The sequence below is a fragment of the Eubalaena glacialis genome, chromosome 10, assembly GCF_028564815.1.
Source record: "Eubalaena glacialis isolate mEubGla1 chromosome 10, mEubGla1.1.hap2.+ XY, whole genome shotgun sequence".
NCBI lineage: Eukaryota > Metazoa > Chordata > Mammalia > Artiodactyla > Balaenidae > Eubalaena > Eubalaena glacialis.
Genome location: NC_083725.1, coordinates 110,114,912 through 110,139,696, shown reverse-complemented (window position 1 = coordinate 110,139,696; position 24,785 = coordinate 110,114,912). Strand labels below are relative to the sequence as shown.

General features: G+C 45.7%; 1 protein-coding gene across 1 annotated transcript; it reads right to left on the bottom strand.

Moving 5' to 3' along the window:
• Window positions 1-1,920: 1,920 nt before the first annotated feature.
• Window positions 1,921-13,462, bottom strand: SERPING1 (serpin family G member 1). The gene is made up of 8 exons (XM_061201773.1): window positions 13,390-13,462; window positions 12,788-12,865; window positions 11,375-11,804; window positions 9,775-9,909; window positions 7,873-8,076; window positions 7,537-7,676; window positions 3,859-4,060; window positions 1,921-2,432 (listed from the first exon to the last, which is right to left on the bottom strand). The coding sequence occupies exons 2-8, from the start codon at window positions 12,839-12,841 to the stop codon at window positions 2,179-2,181; spliced, it is 1,419 nt and encodes a 472-aa protein (XP_061057756.1). The 5' UTR covers window positions 12,842-12,865; window positions 13,390-13,462; the 3' UTR covers window positions 1,921-2,178.
• Window positions 13,463-24,785: the final 11,323 nt, after the last annotated feature.

The following is a 24,785-nucleotide window of genomic DNA, read 5'->3' as shown; positions in this document are numbered from 1 at the left end:
ATATATCCTAATGGCTCTGATGGCCTTAAGGAAGACACTCCCCCCATAGAAACATTTCAGGCAGGACTACTTTGACCTAAATTGAGACACTATTAGAAAATTAAATCAGATACCTGATAAATGTCTGTGGACTGACAGCTGAATCCCCACGTGTCGTCCTGGGAAAGTAGTCATACCTCTGGGCTGTTTGTGCTTGGGAACCTGAATGTCTGAGTGTGTGAGAGAGCTGGGAGGTGAGGGGGCAAGCGGGGGGTAAGGGGCAGGGGGCAAGGATGACCAGACCTGCAGCTGAAGGGTTAAAGCCAGAAATCAGTCAGCATGTTTGGGTTGACAACATTGTAACAAGGAGAGGGGAAGGATGGGAGAGGAGAGAGATGTAGTGGCCAGGGCGGTGGGGGGGAAATGGAGGCAAAGAAAGGAATAGAGACAGGAGATTGAGACAAAAAGACAGGATGAGAAGGAAGAAGACGGGAAAGAGGGAAATAGAAGGGCTAAGAGCTGGAGCATCAGTGAGTCTCGGAGTAGAAGCTGGAAATGAGGAAAACTTTTCTTTTTTTTTGGCCACGCTGTGTGGCATGTGGGATCTTAGTTCCCTGACCAGGGATCGAACCCGCATCCCCTGCAGTGGAAGTGCGGAGTCTTAACCACTGGACCACTGGGGAAGTCCCCCAGGAAAACTTATTAAGAAATATCTTCAGAGACTAAAAAAAATGCTCTGTGTTAAAAATCTATCTTCCTATCTGTCTCCCCCATCAAGCTATAGGTTTTGCTTTTTATTTTTTAAAATTTATTTATTTTGCCTGTGTCAGGTCTTAGTTGCAGCACACGGGATCTTCATTGCGGCATGTGGGCTCTTTAGTTGCAGCAGGCAGGCTCTTAGTTGCAGCATGTGGGCTCTTAGTTGCGGCATGCATGTGGGATCTAGTTCCCCGACCAGGGATCGAACCTGGGCCCCCTGCATTGGGAGCATGGAGTCTTACCCACTGGACCACCAAGGAAGTGCCAAGCGATAGGTTTTAAAGGCAGGCATTAGGTTTAAGTCATCTTTATATCCCCTGTGCTTAGCATAATGCCAGACACATGCTAGGTACTCAATCAGTTGGTTGAACAAATAAAATATGAAGAAAAGGCAGGACTTGAAGATAGAAGGGCAGAGACATAGAAGAGAGTGGGTTTGAGCTCAGAGTCATAAGGATGTGCTTTCAAATCCCAGTTTTGCCATCTAACTGCAGGACTTTGAGCAAGACAGCCTTTCCGAGTTTAGAGTTTACCATATAAAGTTGTTGTGAGGATTAAATGTCTGCAAAGCTCTCAGCAGACAGCCTGTGTTAAGTTCCCAACAATGTTAGCTACTGTTATTACTGTTGTCACAGTCGTTGCAAACAAATAAGCGAGATAGGGGCTGTGATAAATGGATTGCATGAAAAGCCCCCAGTTAATGACTCTGCCCTGCCACTTTGTAGTGCCTTTCCACTCTAACTCTTGGTCTGGCCATGTGGCTTGTTTTGGCTGATGGGACAATGGTAAACGTGATGCAAGCAGAGGTGCAGGCTGTGAAAAAGACTGCCTATCTTTGACTCCTCACTTGGAACTCTGCCACTGCAAGCTAGCACTGCTGGAAGGATGCCGGAGACATGCAGAGGACAGCCAAGGTGTTCCAGCTGAGGCCATCGTAGATCAGTCATCCCCAACCAACCCACCAACTATTACAGATGTATGAGCGAGCCCAGGGAAGGTCAGCCAGGTCCATCCCAGATCAGCAAGACCACTCAGCCCTAACCCCCAGACTTATGTGAAATAATAAATAGTTGCTATTTTAAGCCACTAAGTTTGGAGTGACTTGTTACAGCAATAGCTAGCCGATATAGGGGCCTCGGAAGCCCTAGTCCTCTAAAATTGAAAGGCAAATGAGAGAGGAAGTCATGGTCTGCCAGGTTTTATTTGTAGAGTCTGCTGTATCTGTACCAGAGAAAGCTGCAAAAAGTGCTTTGGAGAGTCACAGGGAAGGGATGATAGAAGCAGGTCCCCTCACCAGACCCCACGGGAGCCCTTCAGGTGGAGGGCAGACCTGAGGTGGGAGGCAGCAGGGGACAAGTCCAGGCAGGCAGCAGCAGGGCTGCAACTAGAAGAGCTAAGGCCAGAGGAGTCGGGCTTGCCCTGGTCGGCCTCCTGCAGGTCTCAGGTGCTGGGGTCATATATCCGCCCCATGAAGACCGGGAACTTGTGCTGCTGGTCCCAGAGCACAAAGAGGAAGGGCTGCTGCACTTCAAAGACCAGCAAACTGCGGGCCACAGAGACAGCCGAGGCTGCAGCCGCCTCCACCCCACTCTCCGTCAGCTCCAGTATGGACTGGTGCTGCATCGCAGAAAGCTGCAGATCCGGGTCCTCTGTCAGCCCGCACAGGTTGATGTCGTAGGTAAAGTCAAAGAATTCTAGGGCATAACCAGAGAAAAACAATGAGTCAAAGACCAGCACGATTGTACTACACAGGGACTATAGCTAATGTTTCGTAGTAACTGTAAATGGAAAGTAACCTTTAAAAATTGTATAAAAGGGACTTCCTTGGTGGCGCAGTGGTTAAGAATCCACCTGCCAATGCAGGGGACATAGGTTCGAGCCCTGGTCCGGGAAGATCCCACATGCCGCAGAGCAACTAAGCCCGTGCGCCACAATTACTGAGACCACACGCCACAACTACTGAAGCCCAAGCACTCTGGGGCCCACGTGCTGCAACTACTGAGTCTGCGCGTCTAGAGCCCATGCTCCGCAACAAGAGGAGCCACTGCAATGAGAAGCCCGCACGCCGCAATGAAGAGTAGCCCCCCACTCGCTGCAACCAAAGAAAGCCTGTGTGCAGCAACGAAGACGCAACGCAGCCAAAAAATAAAAAATAAAATTGTATAAAAATTTTAAAAGTTAAATTAAAAAATAATAATTTAAAATATTTTTTAAAATACTGCAATTAAAAAAAAAAACCAGCACAAAACCCTCAGCTGTTGGAGAGGTTTGTCCTGAATTTTCTGGGTTTGTCCCAAGTTCCAATACCCTCTTTCTCCTCCTCCTCCTTGTTTATCAAATTATAATCACATTATAATGTGCCTTCTGGTCCAGTTCATGGGATCCTCTAACAGTGGGCCCATCTTCACTCCAGCCACCACTTTCTCTCAAGTGGTGAGAAGCCTTGCCCCCAACCCCCCAAAACCCTGAAAAGTGATGCCATTGCTTCCTTATCAACAAGGACCTTGGAAGTGAGGTAATGTATCGGAAAGAGGACATATGTTCTCAAATGAGGTCACATACAAGGGTGTGATGTCATATACTAGGAAACAAGTTCATCTATTAGGAAGTCAAGTTCTATAACAGAAAATGAAGTGATATATTTGGACATGACATCAAAGATCAGGAAGTGAGGCCTAAGGTTAGGAAACGGAGTATCTGTTGACTCCCCTAAACCCAGAAGCCTCCACAGCCTTTTATGTAGAGAGCTTCTTGCATATGCCGTGGGGTGGCTGAGTTTTATGACATGTCTCTGAGAGAGAAGCATCCACTCCCACCTCAGTGACCTGTTCCCAGTGTCTGTGTCACAAGGGACAGCAGTGGAAACAGTTGGGAGGGCTGCAGACCTATATTGGGGTTCCGGCTCACTTCTAACCAGCTTAAGGGACCTTGAGTAAGTCATGCAAACTTTCTGAGTCTCAGCTTCCTCCACGATCCAGTGGGATAATCAGGGGATTGAGCGGCAACCTGAGATTACGGATGAGAGGGTTAACGGAATTTCAAGGCCCGCCCTCCACCCCCAGCCCACCATCACAACCTCTTCTCCTCTGATGGCCTAGGATCAGTCCTGCCAGGGCTCACCCAGCATGTCCTGGTTGCTCTTTACTTTGATGCGAGGCATCATCAGGTGAGTAGGATGGAACTTGGCCGACTCCAGCTTCCTCATGACGGCCTTGAAGACAGGGGGGCTGAGAGCCTGCTCCAAGTCTTCGAGACGGTGTTTCAAGGTCTGGGGCACCAGGATCACAAAGCTCAGGTTGTGGGACAGCTGCAGACGGGCCACCTGGAGAGTAAGACATGCACATTGTCAGTCTTCCTACCCCAGCTCTCTCCTGGCTCCTACCCTCTGTGTCCCGAGGCTGGTTTTCAGTCCGCTGCTACAGTCTGTACTATTTCAACAAGCAGCAGCCAGAGCTAGGCTCCCAGGCTTTGCCATGAGATGAGGATGCCAGCTGGGTGAACAGTGCTGGTCTATCCCTGTGCTTGTGAGAGGCAGAGGAATGAGCACGAGTTCTGATCACACAGGCTGAGGATCACGTCCTGACTCTACTGCTGATTAACTATGCACTACAGGCAAGCAATCTGATCTCTCTGAGCCCAGTTCCTTTCAAGTATGTTGTGCAGAAAGTATATGACGTACATAATGCACCACCACAGTCATCAGGTTCGTCCTTTTAAAGACTTTTGATGGCTTTTCACTGCCTACGAGATTAAGTATAAACTCTTGGTCTGGCATTCAAGATTGTGTACAAGCTGATCCTAGCCTACCTTTTCAGTTAGTTTGTCACTAGAAGGACTTACAACTGGTGGCCAGATAAAAGTATGAGAGAAATGCAGGACCCACAAGTCCAATACAGGGGTGTTCTCAACTCAGAGCAAATTTGCCCCCAGTGGACATCTGGCAATGTTTGGAGCTGGCAGAAACAGGAGCTCAAGTGCTACTGGCATCTAGTGGGTAGAAGCCAGGGAGGCTGCTAAATCCTACAATGTCAGGGACAGCATCTTACAATGAAGAATCATCGAACCCAAAATGTCAATAGTGCCAGGACTGAGAAACTAATAGGATATAAGAGAATATTACTGAAATGGCATTATGGTTGAGGTTGAGAGATGGACAAGAATAATCTAGAATGCAGAATTCACTTGGGCAATGAAGAAATTAACTGAAAACAATCAATTGTTGGAATTGAAAAAATGGTCCAGAAGAAGCAGGTTGTACACTGATTTATCACCTGAAGAGCATGGACATGGGGATCCCTGTTGACAGAGGCTCTAGATAGGGTACACTCATCTGGCAGTACACACCCTTCATGTCCTGTGTACAGACCTTGCCTCTGTGACCAAAAAATTACCACACTGTGGTCTTGAATTTTCAAGCCAACAACCTCAGCATACCTGAGTTGGTAAACCTAACCCCCTTCATTGGGTAAATACTCTTTAAATCCTAGGAAAATTCAGAATGAAGTATGGGAATAACAAAATAAGCCAACTCTGTAGTATTAACAACCGGTGATAAGTTCAGAGCAATCTGTGTTTGTTATTTAAAATAGCGTTTATAATTTTTAAGAGAATCAGACATGCTAGTTTTATGCTTTTGAACAAAAAGGTGTGGGATGATTTCATTTGGTTTGAGAATGATGTTGAGATGTTGACTGAAAGTTGATTTACTCTTCAGATTGAATTTTCAATTCACAAGTGGGCTTCAGGTGCTAGCAAGATATGGCCAAGCAGGGCTGTAATTCTGTTCTGTCAGGTATCTGACATGCTAAAAGAGAAAACCAAGTATATCAAATGTATGAAGTGTTTATAAAGTATATACATAAGCTCAAAATGCTTAGGGGAATAGTAACCATATTTGTAAATGAAACAAATGGTTTAAAGGAGTTTAATCTGTTCAAAATGGCTTAATTGAAGAACAAATGAAAGTTAGTGTTTTATATAAATATGATTAATAATGTAGCAAATTCAGCTAAAAATTTAAAGGCTTAAGTAAAACTTTGATTTTGAATTTATAACATCAATATATTAAATCAAGTATTTGTTTAAAACCCACGAAACTGTTAAGAGTGGGTTTTTTTTGCATAAAACTCCTTCTTTGCCATTAAAAACCCCTCACATTGGGGCTTCCCTGGTGGCGCAGTGGTTGAGAATCTGCCTGCCAATGCAGGGGACACGGGTTCGAGCCCTGGTCTGGGAAGATCCCACATGCCGCGGAGCAACTAGGCCCGTGAGCCACAACTACTGAGCCTGTGCATCTGGAGCCTGTGCTCCGCAACGAGAGAGGCCGCGATAGTGACAGGCCCGCGCACCGCGATGAAGAGTGGCCCCCGCTTGCCGCAACTAGAGAAAGCCCTCGCACCGAGACGAAAACCCAACACAGCCAAAAATAAATAAATTAATTAATTAATTTAAAAACAAAACAAAACAAAACAAAACCCTCACATTGATATTCTCCCCCATATACTCTGAGTTAGAGTGATGCCCTGAAGCGGCCATATATATTCACTCTTCTCTGCCTTATGCATGTATTCTGGTTCTGTTAAATAGTTGGGAATGTTCAAAGCCATTGGATAGGGACGGATGGACGGAAGGGTAGAAAAGTGCATGAATGGTTAAGAGTGGTCAAAAGTAACCACCTCTGTGACGTCTTCCTAGCCATTCATACTGAGGGAGTTGCCCCCTTTAGCCTCTTCCACTGAATTCATTCATTTATTCAGCAAACATAATGAGCACTTATTATATGTGGTATTGTTCTAGGCCCTCAGATATAGTAGGAAAAAAAAGAGATAAGGTCTCTGATCCCAAGGAAAGAGACAGTATCTCAGGGAGATAGATAATACTGCAATCAAATAAGCAAGTAAACAACATAATTCACATAGTGTTAAGTACCATGGATATAGTAAAACAGGATGATGTTACAGGGTGAGGAGGAGGCTACTTTAAGGAGGGGGAAGGCCTCTCCACCAAGGTGGCCTTTTAGCCGATACCAGATGAGCTAAAGGAACAAGTTATGTGAAAATCTGGGTGAAGAGGGTCCAGGCAGAGGGAAAAGCTAGGGAAAGCTCCCCAGGTGGAAACAAGCCTGGCATGTTCCAGAACAGAGCCTATATTTCTCAGCCTGGTACCAAGTCACTGGGTATCTCCCATTGTTTTCTGTCTCATGGTTCTGTGTCTTGCTGCCCTAACAAGGCAGAAATATCTGGTCATTGGGCACGGGAGAGTTTACTAACTAGAATCTTCTGGGCTCCATGTTCTCTCTTCCCTCCCTCCTCATCCACTGAAATCTTACTGTTCAATTTCTGCTAAGGAACTTAAGCCATTTAACACATGCACACACATGCACTTACCACATACATGAACGCATGGATATACCTAGACATGTGTACACATACAGATGCATGCTGTACACAGGTACACACCCAGAGGACTTACTAAGCCAGCAGGGCCTACTGGTGGGTTGACTGGAAAGAGAAACAGAGGCACAGAATAGGAACATGACTCACTTTTTGCATTCAATGCAGTAGAGATGCATGAAGAAATTTTAGAATGCTGCTTTCCAACCTCAAATATATAATGCCTGCCTCGGCCAAGGCTGGAGAGGGGGAGAAGGAGAAAAGATAGGGTGGAAATAGAGTCAGAAGCAGTAGAAATGATGAATTAAGGGTAAGGCTATGCCCCACACTGATGGAGCCACAGCAGGAAAGAAGTCAGGATACGCAAGAGTCTCTGAAACAGGAGAGCGAAGGGCCAAGAACTTACCTTGGCCTTCAAAGTCGGGTCTGTGAAATGGGCCACAGGGTACTTCTTGCTATTCATCATGGGCACTTTTATCACAGAGGATCCACTGTAAAAGGCCTTCATATTTGTTCTGCTGTGGTTAAATGTTGTCTTCCACTTGGCTAGAGGGAAGAGTGGGGGAAGGGTCACTCTAATGCAGGTGGGGAGAGGATGAAGCAGAGTTAAAGGTTCTGTTAGCAAGGGGTGGGGCAGGTACCATGGGATCCAGTCGTGGAACTTGGGGTTGAGTGGGTTTTAAGCCAGGAGGAGAAGGAGGAACTCAGGACGGGAAGACACCCTGGTCCAGGGCCCCCTTACCACTCAGGTAGATAGCGTTGAGGAGGACAAGACGGGAGTCGCTGGGCAGGCTGTCTAGCAGTTGCTTGATCTTGTGGTTGGTCTTCTTGGCCACCCAGGCGTTGATGAACTCCAAGTTGACTTTACTGTCATTTGCCAGAGCTTCGGGGCTGTTGCCATACAGGCTCTGAGAGGCATTCGCAAAGGTGTCCCTTATAGCCAGGTCTGCCAGCGGAAGCAGGTTGAGAGAGGGGGGCGTGAGATCCCGGAACACTCTCTCCCCTTCCAAGAGCAGGCTTGGAGAGGGAGCTTGTTTCCCATCACTCTTCCTGCTCCAATGAACATAGTATGTCGGAGCAGGGGTCCAGCCCACTCCTCTTACAGATGTGCTCAGCGAGACCCAGAGAAGGCAAATCCTGAGCTAAGAGCAGAACTCATCCTAGGCTTTAACTGCCTCTACTTGCCATGGGACCACGGCTTGGCAAGGTAACTCTTTGAGATCTTAACTTCCATTTGCCTGTATTTTCCCTCTTTTCTTCCCTTAATTCAACAGGGAACAGACTCTGCTTTTCAGCCTCCCTGGAAGGTGTGTGACAAGACTTCCTGGGTTTTGCTCTCCAAAGCCCAGGTCCACTAAAGAAAAAAAGTGTTTGAAAGAGAAATTTTTCCTGGACTAAATAGATAATATTGAATGCAGCTGTATTTTCCACCAACCTAGCAAGACAGAGGATAAATCTGATTTATAGCAAATAAGTAAATGCAACATTTCTTGAATCCCTCTAAGCCATATTTTTCCCATCTCTAAAAAGAGGGTTTTGGGTTTTTTTTTTTTAGATAATGGTGTGATAGGTGAGTTTTCTTTCTTTTTTCTTTCCTATATGTTCTCAGTTTTTTGTTTTGTTTTGTTTTTTTTGGCCACACCGAGTGGCACGCGGGATCTTAGTTTCCCGACCAGGGATCGAACCCATGCCCCCTGCAGTGGAAGCACAGAGTCCTAACCACTGGACCACCAGGGAATTCCAATATTTTCTCAGTTTTCTACAATGAATAAGTATTGCTTTTATAGTAAACAAATAAAAGACAGGGAAATTTTTTTCCTTATTCAAAGAGGAAAATCACACTAAATCTGTAATTCTTAAGCTCAGCAGAACTGAGGTTTCAAATATAGTCATGTCTGAAGCCCACAATACAAAAGGGCTCTGGTTGAGGCTGGTGGGAGTTCAAAGCCCACCTGGCTTCATCTCCCTCTCACAGGAAGTGACACCTCACTTCCCACTCAGCCTCCCTAACTCGCCACTCCCACCAGGACTCCTGCAGCAGCTCTGCAGAACCTTAGGGCTCTGGGGAGCAAAATTTGAAAGAACTGCATTAGGTCATTTTGGAAGCTTATTGCTCTGATTACCTACCTAATAATGTAATATACGTAAATGACAACAAAGTCACATAACACGAAAGTACAAAGAATAGGCGTCCCAAGACCCCCTGATCCAGATTAACAAACTTTTCTTTTCGGCCTTGCAGCTTGCAGGATCTTAGTTCCCCAACCAGGGACTGAACCTGGGCCCACAGCAGTGAAAGACCAGAGTCTTAACCACTGGACCACCAGGGAACCCCCAGATTGACAGGCATTTTTTGTCTATTTTATGTCTAAAGCTCTCCAGCCCTCTCTATTACTGAATGCAGAAGGCTATTCTTACTTTAGATGGAGTTGATGAATGCAGATGACTTGCCCAAGGTCTCACCAGGGGACCTATCCAGCTCTCAGGAGCCACCTGATATTTCTGAGGCCCCAACCAGCTCTGCATTCCATCCCCCTGTTCTAGTTCTAACATTCCCTCTGTCCTCTCTTTCCCCAGTGCTGGGTCTCCATCAAAATCCTGAGGACCCAGCTCAGCACCTGCCATCCTTCCCCGGGGAACTCACCTGGGCTGTGGAAGATTTGAGAGACTGTGGTAAAGCCTTTGGACGTGGAGGCCTTCAGGGCCTGGTGGACACAGGTAAAGTCTTTGGGGTAAGAGAGGAGTCGCTCCAGGCTTTCCTTGGTTTCTCCTCTAGCCCCTACAACAAAGAGCAGAGATGAGGGGCAACTGCAGGAGGAGTGGAAAACCACCGTTGGGGACCAGGGTTGAGGGACCAGGCTGCAATGGGGGGAATCCCATATCATCAGAGCCAGAAGTGTTTTGGAAGATAATACATGTCAGAAAGAGAAGGGTGGGGGAATTATGAATAATCACAGGATTTTCTAGGGCTTTGAATACTTTCTTCCTCCGTTTTCCTACCTAATTTTAATACCACTCATCATCCAAAGCCTGGTCCAATCGCTGCCTGTTCCACATGACCTATTATTTAGTTGGTTCAGGTTTACAAAGGTTCGCCCTATAGGCAGGGACACTAGATCATGGTTAAGAAGAGACATCAGGAAATCGTCAAAGAGGATGCATGTTCAATACCCTTTCCATTTTTCATTACTGAATACTTACTGTACACATCTTCTGTGCAGTAATAGATAAAATGTATCGAGCACTTACTTCATTCCAGGCATCATAAGTGCTTCTCCCATATTATCTCATTGAATCTTCACTATAACCCTTTTACTTAAGGACAGTTCCTATCCCCGTTACACAGATGAGGAAACTGAGGTTTAAGAGAGTAAGTAATCTACTCATTTTAAGATCACAGAGTTAATAATTGGAGGATGGAGAAAAGATTCAAGCCATATCTTTCGGGCAATAAAAAAATTAACTGAAACCAATCAGTTGAAATGTGCCTCCCAGGGGACATTTGGCCACATGTGGAGACATTTTGGTTGTCATAACTGGGGGGGTGGGGTGCTACTGGCATCCAGTGGGTACAGGCTAGGGATGTTAGGATCCTGGGACTACAGAAGAAAGGTTCTTATGTGCTCACTGTATTGTCTCTAGTAGCCTTCCTGGAATTCCCCCTTGGAGTGACAGTTGTTTCCACTGCTGTAGCACTTTGTTGGTGCCATTCCTAGGGTAATTACCCCAGGGGACTTGATTGTGGTCTCTCAGGAAAGCAGAGGAATTAACATTTTTTGACCTCTTACCACATCAGGCACTGGGCTATCTGCTTAATTTTTTTTAGGTCACTACAACCATTTCCATTTTACACAGAAGGACTCAGGCTCAGAGGAGTTAAGTGATCTGCCCAAGGTCACACAGCTAAGAAGCAGCATTATCATGATTCTACTCTACATCTCTCTCTTATCGTTCATCTTCCTTATGGCCTTACCTTGAACCATGATTGGTGGCTGGGACCTTATTTTATATGTTCTTGTATAGTCCATAGGATTTTATAAGCAATAGTGCCTATTACATCATTGTTAAATGAAAGAATAAATGAAAGTTCCAGAACAAAAAGATTCCCCTCCCTCACCCCCAGTGTAGTCCATTTTTCCAGCTTCCTTCCAGAGGCATAGATAGCTGTGTATGTATCTGGATACGCACCCCCCTCATGGGAACATCTAACACATAACCTGGAGAGAACTCAGTCAGGTTCTTACCGAGCAGGACTTGAGTGAGGAGACTGGCGATGCTGAACGGGGAAAAGACAATGTTGGTCTCCTCCTTCTTTATTACTGAGAAAGTGTGGTAGAGATTCAGGGAGAAATCTGTCAAAGCCTCCCCCAGCACGGCCTCTGCTGAATGACTCTCCAAGTCAGAGCAGGAGGTGACAGACGCTGGGCAGAAGGGCTTAGCAGTGGCCTGGGTAGTTGGCTGGATGGGTTGAGTGGTGGACTGGTTGAAGGGCTGGATGGTATTGACTGTTACGATGGTCAAGTTGGTTTTCAGCAGGGTGGAAGAGCCCTCGGTGTCTTGAATGGATACATTGTTGGGAATATCTCCTTTTGGGATATCTCCTTCACTTTCCCCTCCTTGTAAGCTCTCTGGATCCACGGGGCTGATACCAATCAGATTTGAGGAGGCTCTATCCTGTGGTTCAAGAGACTTTCTTTCTTTCTTTTATTATGAGGCACAGTCCCCTTCAAACACTCAAAGCAGGAAGAGAAGGTGGGCTACCAGAGAATTATTCCCGGGAAAGCCTGGTGGCAGAGGGGCCTGCCCTGGAGCCACCACCAGTAATTCCTTCAGAGAAAGCGTGTATTATCCCATTTCACTGATAAAAGAAACTGATGCTGAGACAAATTAAGTAACTAGCCCAGGGTCTCAAGGGAAGCGGAAGGAAAAACTAGGAGTCAAACTTGGGTCTCTGATTCCAGATCCTTGATCACTACCACATCATCTGATACATCTCAAAGGGCACTGCCAGTGTCAACTTCACTTACATACATTGAATGCACACGCCAAAGTTAAGCACCCACCTTTGTCCTGGGCTCATCCCTTATCCCTGACCTCCCAGACCACGGGGGAGAGCCTAGGTCTCGGCAGCCCAACCTCAGTCCCGCAACTCAGCTTTCCTCAGCAACCCCTTGCTTTTTTTTTTTTTTAAATATTTATTTATTTATTTAGCTGCGCTGGGTCTTAGCTGCGGCATGCGGGATCTTCGTTGTGGCATGCGGGATCTAGTTCCCTGACCAGGGATCGAACCCGGGCCCCCTGCACCGGGAGCGCGAAGTCCCAACCGCTGGACCACCAGGGAAGTCCCACCCCTTGCTTTTAATATCGCAAAATGCTGCCCATCTCCTTGCCCTCTTTGATCCTTCTGCTTTATTCTCCACTTCGTAAATCAGGACAGGTAGCCTCGGAGAAGTGGCTCAAGGCCACCGCAGCTGGTACCGTAGCGAGTCAGGATTAGATCCCGCGTGGGTCTGAATCCCCGCTCTTCCCATGCTCTGTACAAACTCCGGCGCTAGGATCGCACTTGCTGAGCCCAACAGGAGCTCTCCTCATTCTCCGGAGCCTGAAGGGTTAATCCTCAGCCCCCCCCCCCCCCACCTCACGAAGGGGTCACTCACCCCAGCCAGCAGCAGCAGCAGCAGGAGGGTCAGCGGGGTCAGCCTGGAGGCCATCTGGGCGGCGACGTCAGTCCAGACCTGCAGAGCCAGCCACCGTCTTCGGTGCCAGCTCCGAGCCTCGGGCCTAGGGGGCCTCCCCCCAGCCCCACCCCACCCCACCCCGGGGCCCGCCCCCATTCCATTCGCGGCCCTAACCCCTCTCTGCGAATTCCGCCCCCTCCCTCCTCCGTGCCGGGGCCACCTTCTCCCTGGCTCCTCCCCCTGTTTTGTTTTCCCCAAACCGCTTCCCTTTCCCGGCACCGGCTGGCCCTTCCTTTCCCCCCAGGCCCGGGTCTCCGTCCATCTGTTCCATCCAGAGGGTCCTGCTTTAGCTAAACAATGAGGCCAGGGGCCTTGGTAGGAGGGGAGGTCCAGAGGGGGTTGGGCACGACAGCCCTGGGGGAGGAGATGGAGGGGAAGGAGGGGGAGGCAGAGGTCTTAAGAGGAAGCGAGCAAACAGAGACCGCAGAGATAAAGGGGGGGGCAGGGCACTGGGGAGGAAAAGAAGGAGACGAGGATGAGGAGACCTCCTTCTCCCAACACCCCCCTCCCCAGCACCAAACCTGCTCCAAACTCCTGGTCCCTGGGCAGCTTCAGGGCAGACTAAGTGGGTAGTCCCACAGCGTCGGGGCGGGGGGTGGGGGGGGTGGGGGGTGGGGGCGGGGGGGGGGCGGGTGTTCGGTCTTAGCTATTGGCTGGCCCAGGACATTGCCCAGTTACAAATTAAGGCTGATTGATCGCTGGTGTGATTTCCCGTAAATCAGGATGGGACTGATACTGATTCGTAAGCCAGGCCGGGAATTTAGCCCAAAGCCCCGTGGGAGCCGGGGTGGGGAAGCTTGGGTGCAGCTCTCAGCTGTACACAACCAGGCCTCCTCCTGCATCTTTATGGGTCATGATAGAGACAGCACAGACACAGAATGTGCTCCACAGTTCACAAGCAACCAGCTTTCCCGGAATTGCACATCTCAGTGGACCCTCAGAGTAACCCTTTGGAAATAGGCCCGATTGTGCCCATTTGATAGTTAAGAGCCTTACAGCACTTAAATGGCTGGCTCACTTGGAGAGCCCTCACTTGAAAATAAGCCTGGACTGGACCTCCTGAGGTCCTAACCTCACCCCCGCTCTCCTCCGTGGGTGTTCTGCTTCTCCTCTTGGAAACCCGGAGTTAGTTAGTGGTTCTTCCATTCTGTAACAGACAAGGAATCTGAAGCCCCCAGTCCAGCGAGCATTCACCTTAAGTAAAAAACGCAAAGCTGAGCTGTATGTGTTGAGGGTGGGAGAGAGTGGCCTGGGAGCCAACAGCCCTGGCTGTGAGACCTGGCTTGCTGTGTGACCCTGGCAAGTTGCTTTCCCTCTCAGCACCAAGCTCCCCTCTCATGGTTGCCAGATAAAATACAGGAAGCCCAGTTAAATTTTAATTTCAGATAAACGAAAAAAAGTTTATTTGGAAATGTGGCCCCCGCAATATGGGGGCCTACTTATACTAAAAAAAGTAGTTTTTGGTCTTTTATCTGAAATTCAGATTTAACTAGACATTCTGTATCTTATTTGCTAAATCTGGCAACCCTACCTCTGCAAAACAAGGTGGTCCCTGATGACCTGATACAGCTCTGATGTTCTATGATCACCTCACTGCTGGGCCTGTCCTGTTTGGCACATTCTGGAAAGTTGGCTGCTAGCGCCAGAACTGCTACTCTAAGGGGTTGACCGAGGACAGAAACGAGAGAGAATATTTGTGTGGCTCCTTGGGGGGGGGGGGGAGGGGTGTCTTTGGAAAAGACTCACAAAGACACCAGCTTTGCAGGTACTTCATTCCCTGCAACCACTGGGGAACCTCCAAAGTCATGGGGAAGTTCCTTCACATCAGTGCCATGGTTGAAACAGCTGCGCACACAATGCCACTTCTTCATCCCCAGGGCCCAAGTTGGGGCCTTCAAACTTGTGGGTCAGCCAAACAAAAAGAAGATGATGGAAATCAACCTCATTCATCCTTTCATTAATTCTCATGACACCAATGAAGTGGGTGATAATATTAATCCCACCTGAAATCAAACTTTTAAAATATGAGACTCAGCAGAAATTATTTGATTCATCCAACATCACACAGCTAGTAAGTGACAGAGCCGGGATGTGGACCACGTCTCTCTGAGCCCGAAATCCTGTATTAACCCCTATGAATTACTGGCACGTGCCAGGAGCTAGCCTAAAGCCAGCAGCAGAGTGAACATCCTGTGTCCAGCTGCAAGACTGTGGTGCTCTGTGGACCAGAGTCTCAGGGTGCACGAGCACCGGTGGAGAGGTCTTCCCGACCTCCTTTAGACATCTCAGCTCTCTGGCCACAGCCATCTCTTCTGGACATTTAGAGGGTGTCTCTGCTTTGTGGATACTGTCCTGCCTGATGAAACTGGAGCAAAGCTGAAGCCCTTCCCCAAAGTGAATGGCCTGAGGTTGACTTAATCAGGGTGTTTGCACAATTTCTCCTTAGTGTGGCGATCCGATAGTCAATCAGCTTAGGGTTGTGAATTCAGTCCTTGCCCCACCATTGGGGGCAGGTCTTGGGTTTCTCTGCCATTAGAACCTTCCCGTCCAATGGGTGAGGAGGGATAAGCCCACAGGAAGCTCTTTCTCCGTGTCATATGTGTACATGACTTTTCCCTGCTGCGGGGTTCCTGGTGGTGGATGAGTTCAAATTCTCGCTAAAGCTCTTTCTGTACTCAGAGAGTTTTATCAGCTTTTTCCTCTTGGGTGAGTCCTCAGATACAGAAGGTACAAATTGCTGTGGGTGAACGCTTTCTCAAAATCTGTACACCTGTAGTTTCTCCTCTGAAAAACATTGCCCCAACCTTGGAAATCGGGCAGAAGAATTAGGGTCACCAGATTCTCAGAAGACAGAGAATCATTTGGGTGATTATTTCCTCATTTCTCTCACAAGTGGCACACAACTAGTACCACTATAGATGCAGAGAGAGGTTGAATGATTACGTACAAAGAATGTCTTGGGCAATAGGGCTCAATCCTCTCTTCAGAACCCTGGCTGAGGAATACCATTCGAGGAGAATAAAATTTTCTTTGATTTCTTATTTACTATAGATCAGGGCCCAGAATCTGTAATGTCAGATGTTGACCTGCCAAAAAGGAAAAGATGCAAATATTTTTTGTCTGGGAGAGATGAGAGTGAAGTGGAAACACCTCTTCTGTGTTAGCCCTGCCAGGTAGACCAGGCGCACAACTTTACCTAGGACGTGTGTGACATGAGCCAACCATTTCTCTTATGTATGCACAGCAACACACCACCTACTCGGCTCCACACACACACACACACACACACACACACACACACACACACATAACATAACATCAAAGATCGGAATGGTAGTTACTAGGGGTGGGTCGGGGATGGGGATGGGGAATTATTGATCAATATACATAAAGCTTTGGTTAGGGACTTCCCTGGTGGCACAGTGGTTAAGACTCCATGCTCCCAATGCAGGGGGCCTGGGTTCAATCCCTGGCCAGGGGACTAGATCCCACAAGCATACCGCAACTAAGACCCGGTGCAACCAAATAAATAAATAAATAAATATTAAAAAAAAAAAAAAAGCTTTGGTTAAGTAAGATGAACAAGCTCTAGAGACCTTCTGTACAACATTGTACCTATAGCCCACACCAATGTACACTTAAAATTTAAGAGGATAGACCTCATGTTAAGTGTTATCACAATAAAATAAAATAAAATAACCCTCGATTTTCATCTTCCTGTCAGTCTACTGGTAGGAGGTAGTGGGGAGTGAGAGACAAAGACCTGGATTAGATCCAAATAATTATTGAGAAACAAACACCCAAACCCCAGACTCACAACCTATTTGAAGGCCCTGTAAGACCAAAGAATACAAAGCTTTTCTGGGTAGAACAGAAACAGATGATGACTCCTAATGGGTGTTCTAAATGGGCTCCTTTCTTTCTTCCTTCGTTTCTTTTAAAAATATTTATTTATTTATTTTAGCTGCGCCAGGTCTTAGTTGAGGCATGCAAGATCTTTAGTTGCGGCATGCGTGCGGGATTCTAGTTCTCCTACCAGGGATCGAACCCGGACCCCCTGCACTGGGAGCAAGGAGTCTTATTCACTGGATCACCAGGGAAGTTCCTCGTTTATTTCTTTCTAAGGAAATTTTAGATCATGCTTTCAAAGTTATCACTACGATGTCACATGTGTACTTTGTAAAAATTTTCAAACAATCCAGACATTTATAAAATGAAGAGTTATTCCAGACACAGCTGCTGGTAACAGTTGCAAGTGTATTCTTCAAGACCCCCCTCTCTATTTATGAAGTTATATCCACCCCTCCTGCACACGTAATTATTACTCTTCCATAATTTTTCTCACTTGAGTGTCACGGACATGGTTCCATGTCGTTGCAGGCAGCTGTACCTCATTCTTCCTTACAGCTGCCTAGTATTCCACTGTGTGGATGTATCACAAACTATGTCTTTGATCTCACACTGAGAGGCATTTGGGTTGATTCCCAGGCCCCTAATTGCATTCTGGTTCCAGAAGGCTCCCTCTTTCCTGCCCACTTTTACTCTCTTACTCAGCAGCTTACCTGGCTTCTCTGCCACAATCCTGCCTGTAACCTTCGGCTCCAGCTCTCTGTTGCCACCTTTTTGGATAGAAAACCCAGGTTTGGACATTTACTCAGCTGTGAATTTGGTTCCTTTCATATTATGATTTATTTATTTGTTTCTTCCTTTCTTTCTTCCTTCTTTTCTTTCTTTCTTTCTTTTTTCTTCCTTTCTCTTTTGCAGTATGTGGGATCTTAGTTCCCTGACCAGGGATCCAACCTGCATCCTCTGCATTGGAAGTGCAGAGTCTTAACCACTGGACCGCCACCGCCAGGGAAGTCCTCAGATTATGATTTCTTGCTTTGACCTGCTGCTTCTACTTCCCTGCACTGCTCCTGAGGATAAAAGTGCCTGCCCCAGTCCCAGGAAAGCCAGCTCGCCTGCCCCATCCCTCATTCATCCGTGCCTGACAAGGGGACAGGAAGCCAACATCCTAACACTGCCCTATTTGGACATGCAGCCCACATGGTCACCTACCCAACTGAGGGCTTTTCTATGCTCCACCCTCTAATATGTAATTACCCTTGCCCTACAAACCATGTAAGTATCTTTCATCATCCAACTATTTATCTGCCACAAATGATAGTTTTTTTCATCTGGAAGAGGGGCTGCACATTTCCCCCCCACCCAGGGTCGTGTGTGATTAGATGCAGTGCAGAAAGGGGAAAGGACATATGCCTCTGAGTCACACTGACTTGGAGTCAAATCCTGTTTTTCTACTTATTAACTGTCCGGGGGGAACTTATGTCTCTGAGGAGTCATAGTTTCAGAATCTAATATGGGGGTTGTGCTGTCTCCCCTACAGAGCCATTCTGAGGATTAAGTAACACAGGTGAAAAGTACATAAAATGTGCTTGAAAAGGTAGCAGTTTTTGAGTGGTGATGACTAATTTCTCATAAATTCCAGAAAAAGGAATCATTTTTCTTTCCCATTAGAGTGGTCATAAATTGCGCGTTCATGAATGGAGTTTTACATCAAAGCGGGTGTTCGTTCTTGAGCAAATCATCCTTGTAGGCCCACCTAGACTTCTAATTTCATTTTCTGATGAGACACATAATGCACAAGGAATCTGCAATGGCTGCCCAGTGTCTTTGTAACATTAACAAAAAAAAAACAACTGTAAAGAGTAATTCATAAAGAAAATTACATAAAATAAATGTACAATTTAACAAAATATTATAAAGTTCACATCCATGTAACCACCACCCTGTTCAAAAAATGGATTATTATTGTCAAGCCATAAGCATCCCCTGTTCACCTCTCAATCACAGTTCCATTTCCCTATAGGAAACCATGGTCTGAATGTTATAGTAATCACTTCCTTACCTTTCTTTATACATTTGCCACCTATGTCACCGTTCCTAAACAATATTGTTAGTTTTGTCCGTTTTGGAAGTTTATATAAATGAAATCATGCGGTGTGTATTCTTAAGCCTCTGACTTCTCTCACTCAACATTATGCTTTTAAGATTTGTCCATATCAGTGCATGCAGCTGTGGTTTGTTCATTTTCAGTATTCTATAGAATTCCTTTATGTTAATATACCACAATTTTATCTTTTCTAGTATTGATGGACACTTGTTTCCAGTTTCAGGCTCTTCTGTATAATGCATTTATGAATATACCTGTGCATGTGGCCTGTTTCTCTAGGGCTGACGTTGCTGAGTTAAAAGATGTGAGCGCCTTCAATTTTTCTACCACATCCAAAGTGATTTTACCAATTTAAACTTTCATAACAGTTTATAAAACTGTTGTATTAGACCTTGTGATGGTTAATTTTATGTATCAAATTGGCTGGGCCATTGTGCCCAGGTATTTGGTCAAACATTATTCTGAATGTTTGGATGTTTCTGTTGAGGTTGGTTTTTTTTCAGAAAAGATTAGCATTTAAGTCAGTGGACTTTGAGTAAAGCAGATCACCCCCATAATGTGGATGGGCCTCATCCAATCAGTTGAAGGTCTTAACTGAACATAGACTGACCACCCCTAAACAAGAAGAAATTCTTCCAGCAGACAGCCTGTGGGCTCTAACTGCGATTCTTCCCTGAGTCCAGCCCACCAGCCTATCGCATCAGATTTGGGACTCACCAAGGCTCCACAATCATGTGAATCAATTTCTTAAAACAAATTTCTCTCTCTCTCTCTCCCTATCTATCTATCTAATCTATCTATCAATCAACATCCAGAATACATACATATATAGAGAATATTATATATATATATATTTATATATATGGAGAGAGAGAGAGAGAGAGAGAGAGAGAGGAAGCCAGTCTTTGTTCTACTAAGGCCTGCAACTGATTAGATGAGGCCCACCCACATTATAGAGGGCAATCTGCTTTACTCAAAGTCCACTGATTTATATATGTATATGTATGTAGTATACACATACACACACATCCTGTTGGTTCTGTTTTTCTGGATAACCGTGACTTATACAGACCTAAAATTAAGGTTTATTATGCACGGCCTTGACAGCTGGCACAACAGAGAGGGCTTTTAATGGCCTAACTGCAAGTCCACCTCCTCACGCTGCTCCACTGGAAAAGGTCCCCTAGCCAAACAACCTTCCTTATCCAGGGGACCAGGCACAGTTCCTGATTACCTCTGAGTACTGGGTTTCGGTTTCCTGTCAGCCTGTAGAATTATTCAAACAAATCAATCATATCTTCCCATGGGAGCCAGAGGGCACTCCATCTTCCTGATACCACAAAGCCTGCTTCCCACAGTCCCTGGTTGTTTGCTCTGTTCCTAAGTGCAGGCTCTGTGTGGCCCTGTTTGGCATGGGATGTCCTCATCCCTCAGGATGTGAGTATATGTGACCAATAAGCTGCTGTTGATCTTATCTGTCCAAGTATCAAGTGTTGTGTGTTTAGTGATCCCCCTAACTATAGGGCAGGAATCCCTCCCTCACCAGTGGAATGGGAGGTGTTTAAAACAAAAAGCTAGTATTCCATCAAATTCTCACCAACACCTGGTATTGCCATAATTTAAACTTTTAGTCAATCTATTAATATCTCATTATAGTCTTAATTTTTTTCAATTTTTTACATTGAAGTAAAGTTGATTTACAATGCTGTACAGCAAAGTGATTCAGTTATACATATATATACATTCTTTTTTTTAATATTCTTTTCCATTATGGTTTATCATAGGATATTGAATATAGTTCTCTGTGTTATACAGTAGGACCTTGTTGTTTATCCATCCTGTATATAATAGCTTACATCTGCTGACCCCAACCTCCCACTCCATTCCATCCCCAAACCCCCTCCCCCTTGGCAACCACCAGTCTGTTCTCTATGTCCGTGATTCTGTTTGCTTCATAGATAGGTTCATTTGTGTCATATTTTAGATTTCACATGTAAGTGGTAGCATATGGTATTTGTCTTTCTCTTTTTGACTTACTTAACTTAGTATTATAATCTCTAGTTGCATCCCTGTTGCTGCAAATGGCATTATTTCATTCTTTTTTATGGCTGAGTAGTATTCCATTGTATATACATACCACATCTTCTTTGCCCATTCCTTTGTCAATGGACATTTAGGTTGCTTCCACGTCTTGGCTATTGTGAATAGTGCTGCAATGAACATAGGGGTGCATGTATTTTTTTGAATTATAGTTTTATCTGGATATATGCCCAGGAGTGGGATTGCTGGATCATATGGTAATTCTATTTTTAGTTTTCTGAGGAACCTCCATACTGTTTTCAACAGCGGCTGCACATTATGGTCTTAATTTTTATTTCCTTGATCACTAATGAGACCATGCACTTTTTTTAAAAAAATTATTTATTTATTTATTTATCCATCTATGGCTGTGTTGGGTCTTCGTTTCTGTGCGAGGGCTTTCTCTAGTTGCCGCAAGCGGGGGCCACTCTTCACAGCGGTGCGCGGGCCTCTCACTGTCGCGGCCTCTCTTGTTGCGGAGCACAGGCTCCAGACGCGCAGGCTCAGCAATTGTGGCTCACGGGCCTAGGTGCTCCGCGGCATCTGGGATCTTCCCAGACCAGGGCTCGAACCCGTGTCCCCTGCATTGTCAGGCAGATTCTCAACCACTGCGCCACCAGGGAAGCCCTGGGACTGATTTTTTCGGTATGATGTGAAGTAGGGGTACAACTTGCTCGTTCTCTTGTGTGGATCTCAAATTGTGACAACATCACTTATAAATTTTGGTATCTGGTAGACCAAGTCCCCCCACTTTTTTCTCCTTCAAGAGTGTCATTGCAGGGCTTCCCTGGTGGCGCAGTGGTTAAGAATCCGCCTGCCCATGCAGGGGACACGAGTTCAAGCCCTGGTCTGGGAAGTTCCCACATGCCGCGGAGCAACCAATGCGCCACAACTCCTGAGCCTGTGCTCTAGAGCCCACAAGCCACAGCTACGGTAGCCCGCGTGCCTAGAGCCCATGCTCCTCAACAAGAAAAGCCACCGCAATGAGAAGCCCGCGCACCTCAACAAAGAGTAACCCCCACTCACCACAACTAGAGAAAGGCTGCATGCAGCAACGAAGACCCAGTGCAGCCAAAAATAAATAAATAAAATAAATAAATAAATTAAAAAAAAAAAAAAGAGTGTCATTGCTTTTCTTGATCCCTGCATTTCTATATGTATTTAGAATCAGTTCATCATGTTCCACAAAAAAAACAAAATATCTGTTGGGATTTTTGACTGGTATTAATTTACATCTATAGATTATTTGGGAGGAGAATTGACAACTCTTCCAATTAATGAATATATTATAGTTTTCTAGTTATTTGGGTCTTCTTTAATATCTCTCAGTATAGTTGCTTAGTTTTTTCTGTAGATGTATCCCACCTATTTTTGTTCATGTTTTTCCTAGATGCTTGATACATTTTATGTTATTAGACATAGTTTATATTTTAGTTCGATCAATATCACTAAAAATCTTTTTTGTGTCTAGTTTCCCCTTTCTTCTGTTTATGTAGCAAGGCCTAGTTTTATCACTGACTAGCAGTCTTAGATTTTGTATCTACTTTACAGCTCCAGTTACATTGAATTTGGTTGGGTTTGGGTCTTCAATCTTAGATCCTAACCAACAAGGACTTACTGTATAGCACAGGGAACTCTGCTCAATATTATGTAACAATCTAAATGCGAAAAGAATTTGAAAAAGAATAGATACATCTTTGCTGTATACCCGAAACTATCACAACATTGTTAATCAACTATACTCCAGTATAAAATAAAAAGTTAAAAAAAAATCTTAGGGACTTCCTTCGTGGTCCAGTGGTTCAGACACCGCGCTCCCAATGCAGGGGGCCCAGGTTCGATCCCTGGTCAGGGAACTAGATCCCGCACGCTGCAACTAAGACCTGGCGCAGCCAAATAAACAAATAAATATTAAAAAAAAAAATCTTAGATCCTAATTTGAACCCTCTACCTCCACGTCAGGTTCTGTGTGTGAGACTAAAAGGTGGTAGAAGACTGATTAACCTCTCACCAGAGGGTCTAGGGAAGATTGATCTTTCCTTATATCGAGCCCATTAAGCAAGCCTTTCAGTAACATCTCCAGAATGTATCCTGAATCCACTCGTCTCCTTCTCTGAGGCATGACCCCCAGTCCAGCCACAGTCATACCTTACCTGGACCACTGAATAGCTTCCTAACTGGTTTCCATGCTTCCACTCTGCCTCTTCCGTGCTCCTCCATGCCACAGCCAGAACTGTAAAGAATATGAGTTGATTTTCCATGGAGACCATTCTGATGGGAAGCCATTTAAAAGGCTTTCTCTCTACACTTCTAATAAAATCTAAATTCTCTAGCCTCTCTGGCCCATGAGACTGGTCCCAGCTTACCTCCATCTCCCTGTCCAATCTCCTCTTGTGTTACTCAACACCCCCCTTATTCCATCTGGCCCCCAGCCTTCTGACAGTTTCTAGAATATGCATACTCTTTCCTGCCTCTCTCCTTGCTCTTCCTGTGCCAGGACTTTTCTTTCACCAACATTCTGTGTGGCTGGTTCATCCTTCAGGTGGGTTTGAGCCTTTAAATATTCCTCCTCAGAGCAGGCTTTCTGACCACCTTCACTGTTATTCTCTGCCATAGTGCCCTTTGGCTTTCCTCGTTACGTTTATCACAAGAGGGCTATCATTTTGTTTGCTCATTGTTCCCTTGATTGTTATTTGTCTTTTGCTCTAGACTGTGAACCACCTGAAGGCAGGGATCCCACCTGTCTTGTTCACCATTCTATTCCTGATACATCAAACTGTGCTCACCATCTAGAAGATATTCAAATGATTATCTAGAAGAATCTCAAATGATTGTGTGTAATGATCAGTGACAACCGTGTGTGTGACTGGGATAGGAGATGGGTGAATGAGTCTAGTATAAATGTTCTTCACCCAGTGAGAGGGTGCTAACTAAAAATTGGCACTCGCCATCTGCCTGTTCAAGGATGAAGTCACTAGCCTCTGCAGCTGCTGACCTTCAACACACCCTGAAGGGAGTTCAGGGTGGAGATTAGAAACGAGGCACACTGCTCTGGGAACAACTGGCAGAGCAGACTTTCAGCAAGTTAGATGTTTTCAGGAGAAGATTTTATGAGCCCAATTCTTGCATTTCCTCATATCTAGAAAAGCACTGAAATCATTAAATGTGACACCTGCTCCTCATGACTAGCAGCCAGCCTCTGCCAACATGTGTCTTAACTGTACGTGCCCCCTTCACTAAAATCATATATAACACTGCCCTTCCCTCTTTGAATAAAAAAAAAATGTTGCCTGCCATATCAGTAAACAAATGATGTTGCAGCCATCAAGCTATCACATTACAGCCATCCCCGGATGGTGAGCCCTGAGGGAACTCAGGATGGAAACAATGCCTGCTAATGCAGCCACCGCCTAACAGTACACCCTGAGGAGACTCAGGATGAGAAAACACAGGATACTGGCCCCAGATAGCCGAGGTGCAACCAAAGGAATGATTTCAATGAGCCCAGATTTTGCATCTTCCCTTACAAAGAAAAGCACTAAATTCCTTAACTTGAGATATCTGATTTTCTTTAATTAACAGTAATCTTTTGATGTTCTGACTACTTGGTCTTTGTTGCAAAAACTCCTATGTATCCCTCCCTCGCCCCCTCGCCTCTTCAGAGCAGTCCCTCAGAGTGATCTGAGAGTCCTGTCTCCTGGGCTTGAAGTCCTCAGAATGTCCACCAAATAAAACATAACTCTCAGCTTTTAGGTCGTGCATTTTTTTCAGTCAACACCTTCTACCTCTTTGGAGCAGTTTCTCAGAGCTATCTGAAATGCTATCTCCCAGGCTATAGTCCTCTTTTTTTTTTTTTTTTTTTTTTGGCTGCACTGCATGGCTTGT

Bases quoted from the DNA above. Each gene is read 5' to 3' on its own strand.
- SERPING1 (XM_061201773.1), bottom strand. From the start codon at position 12,841: ATGGCCTCCAGGCTGACCCCGCTGACCCTCCTGCTGCTGCTGCTGCTG. The intron at 11,805-12,787 runs GTGAGTGACCCC...CTTGAACCACAG, and splicing joins TGCTGCTGCTGCTGGCTGGG to GATAGAGCCTCCTCAAATCT. The intron at 7,677-7,872 runs GTAAGGGGGCCC...TCTTCCCTCTAG, and splicing joins CAACGCTATCTACCTGAGTG to CCAAGTGGAAGACAACATTT.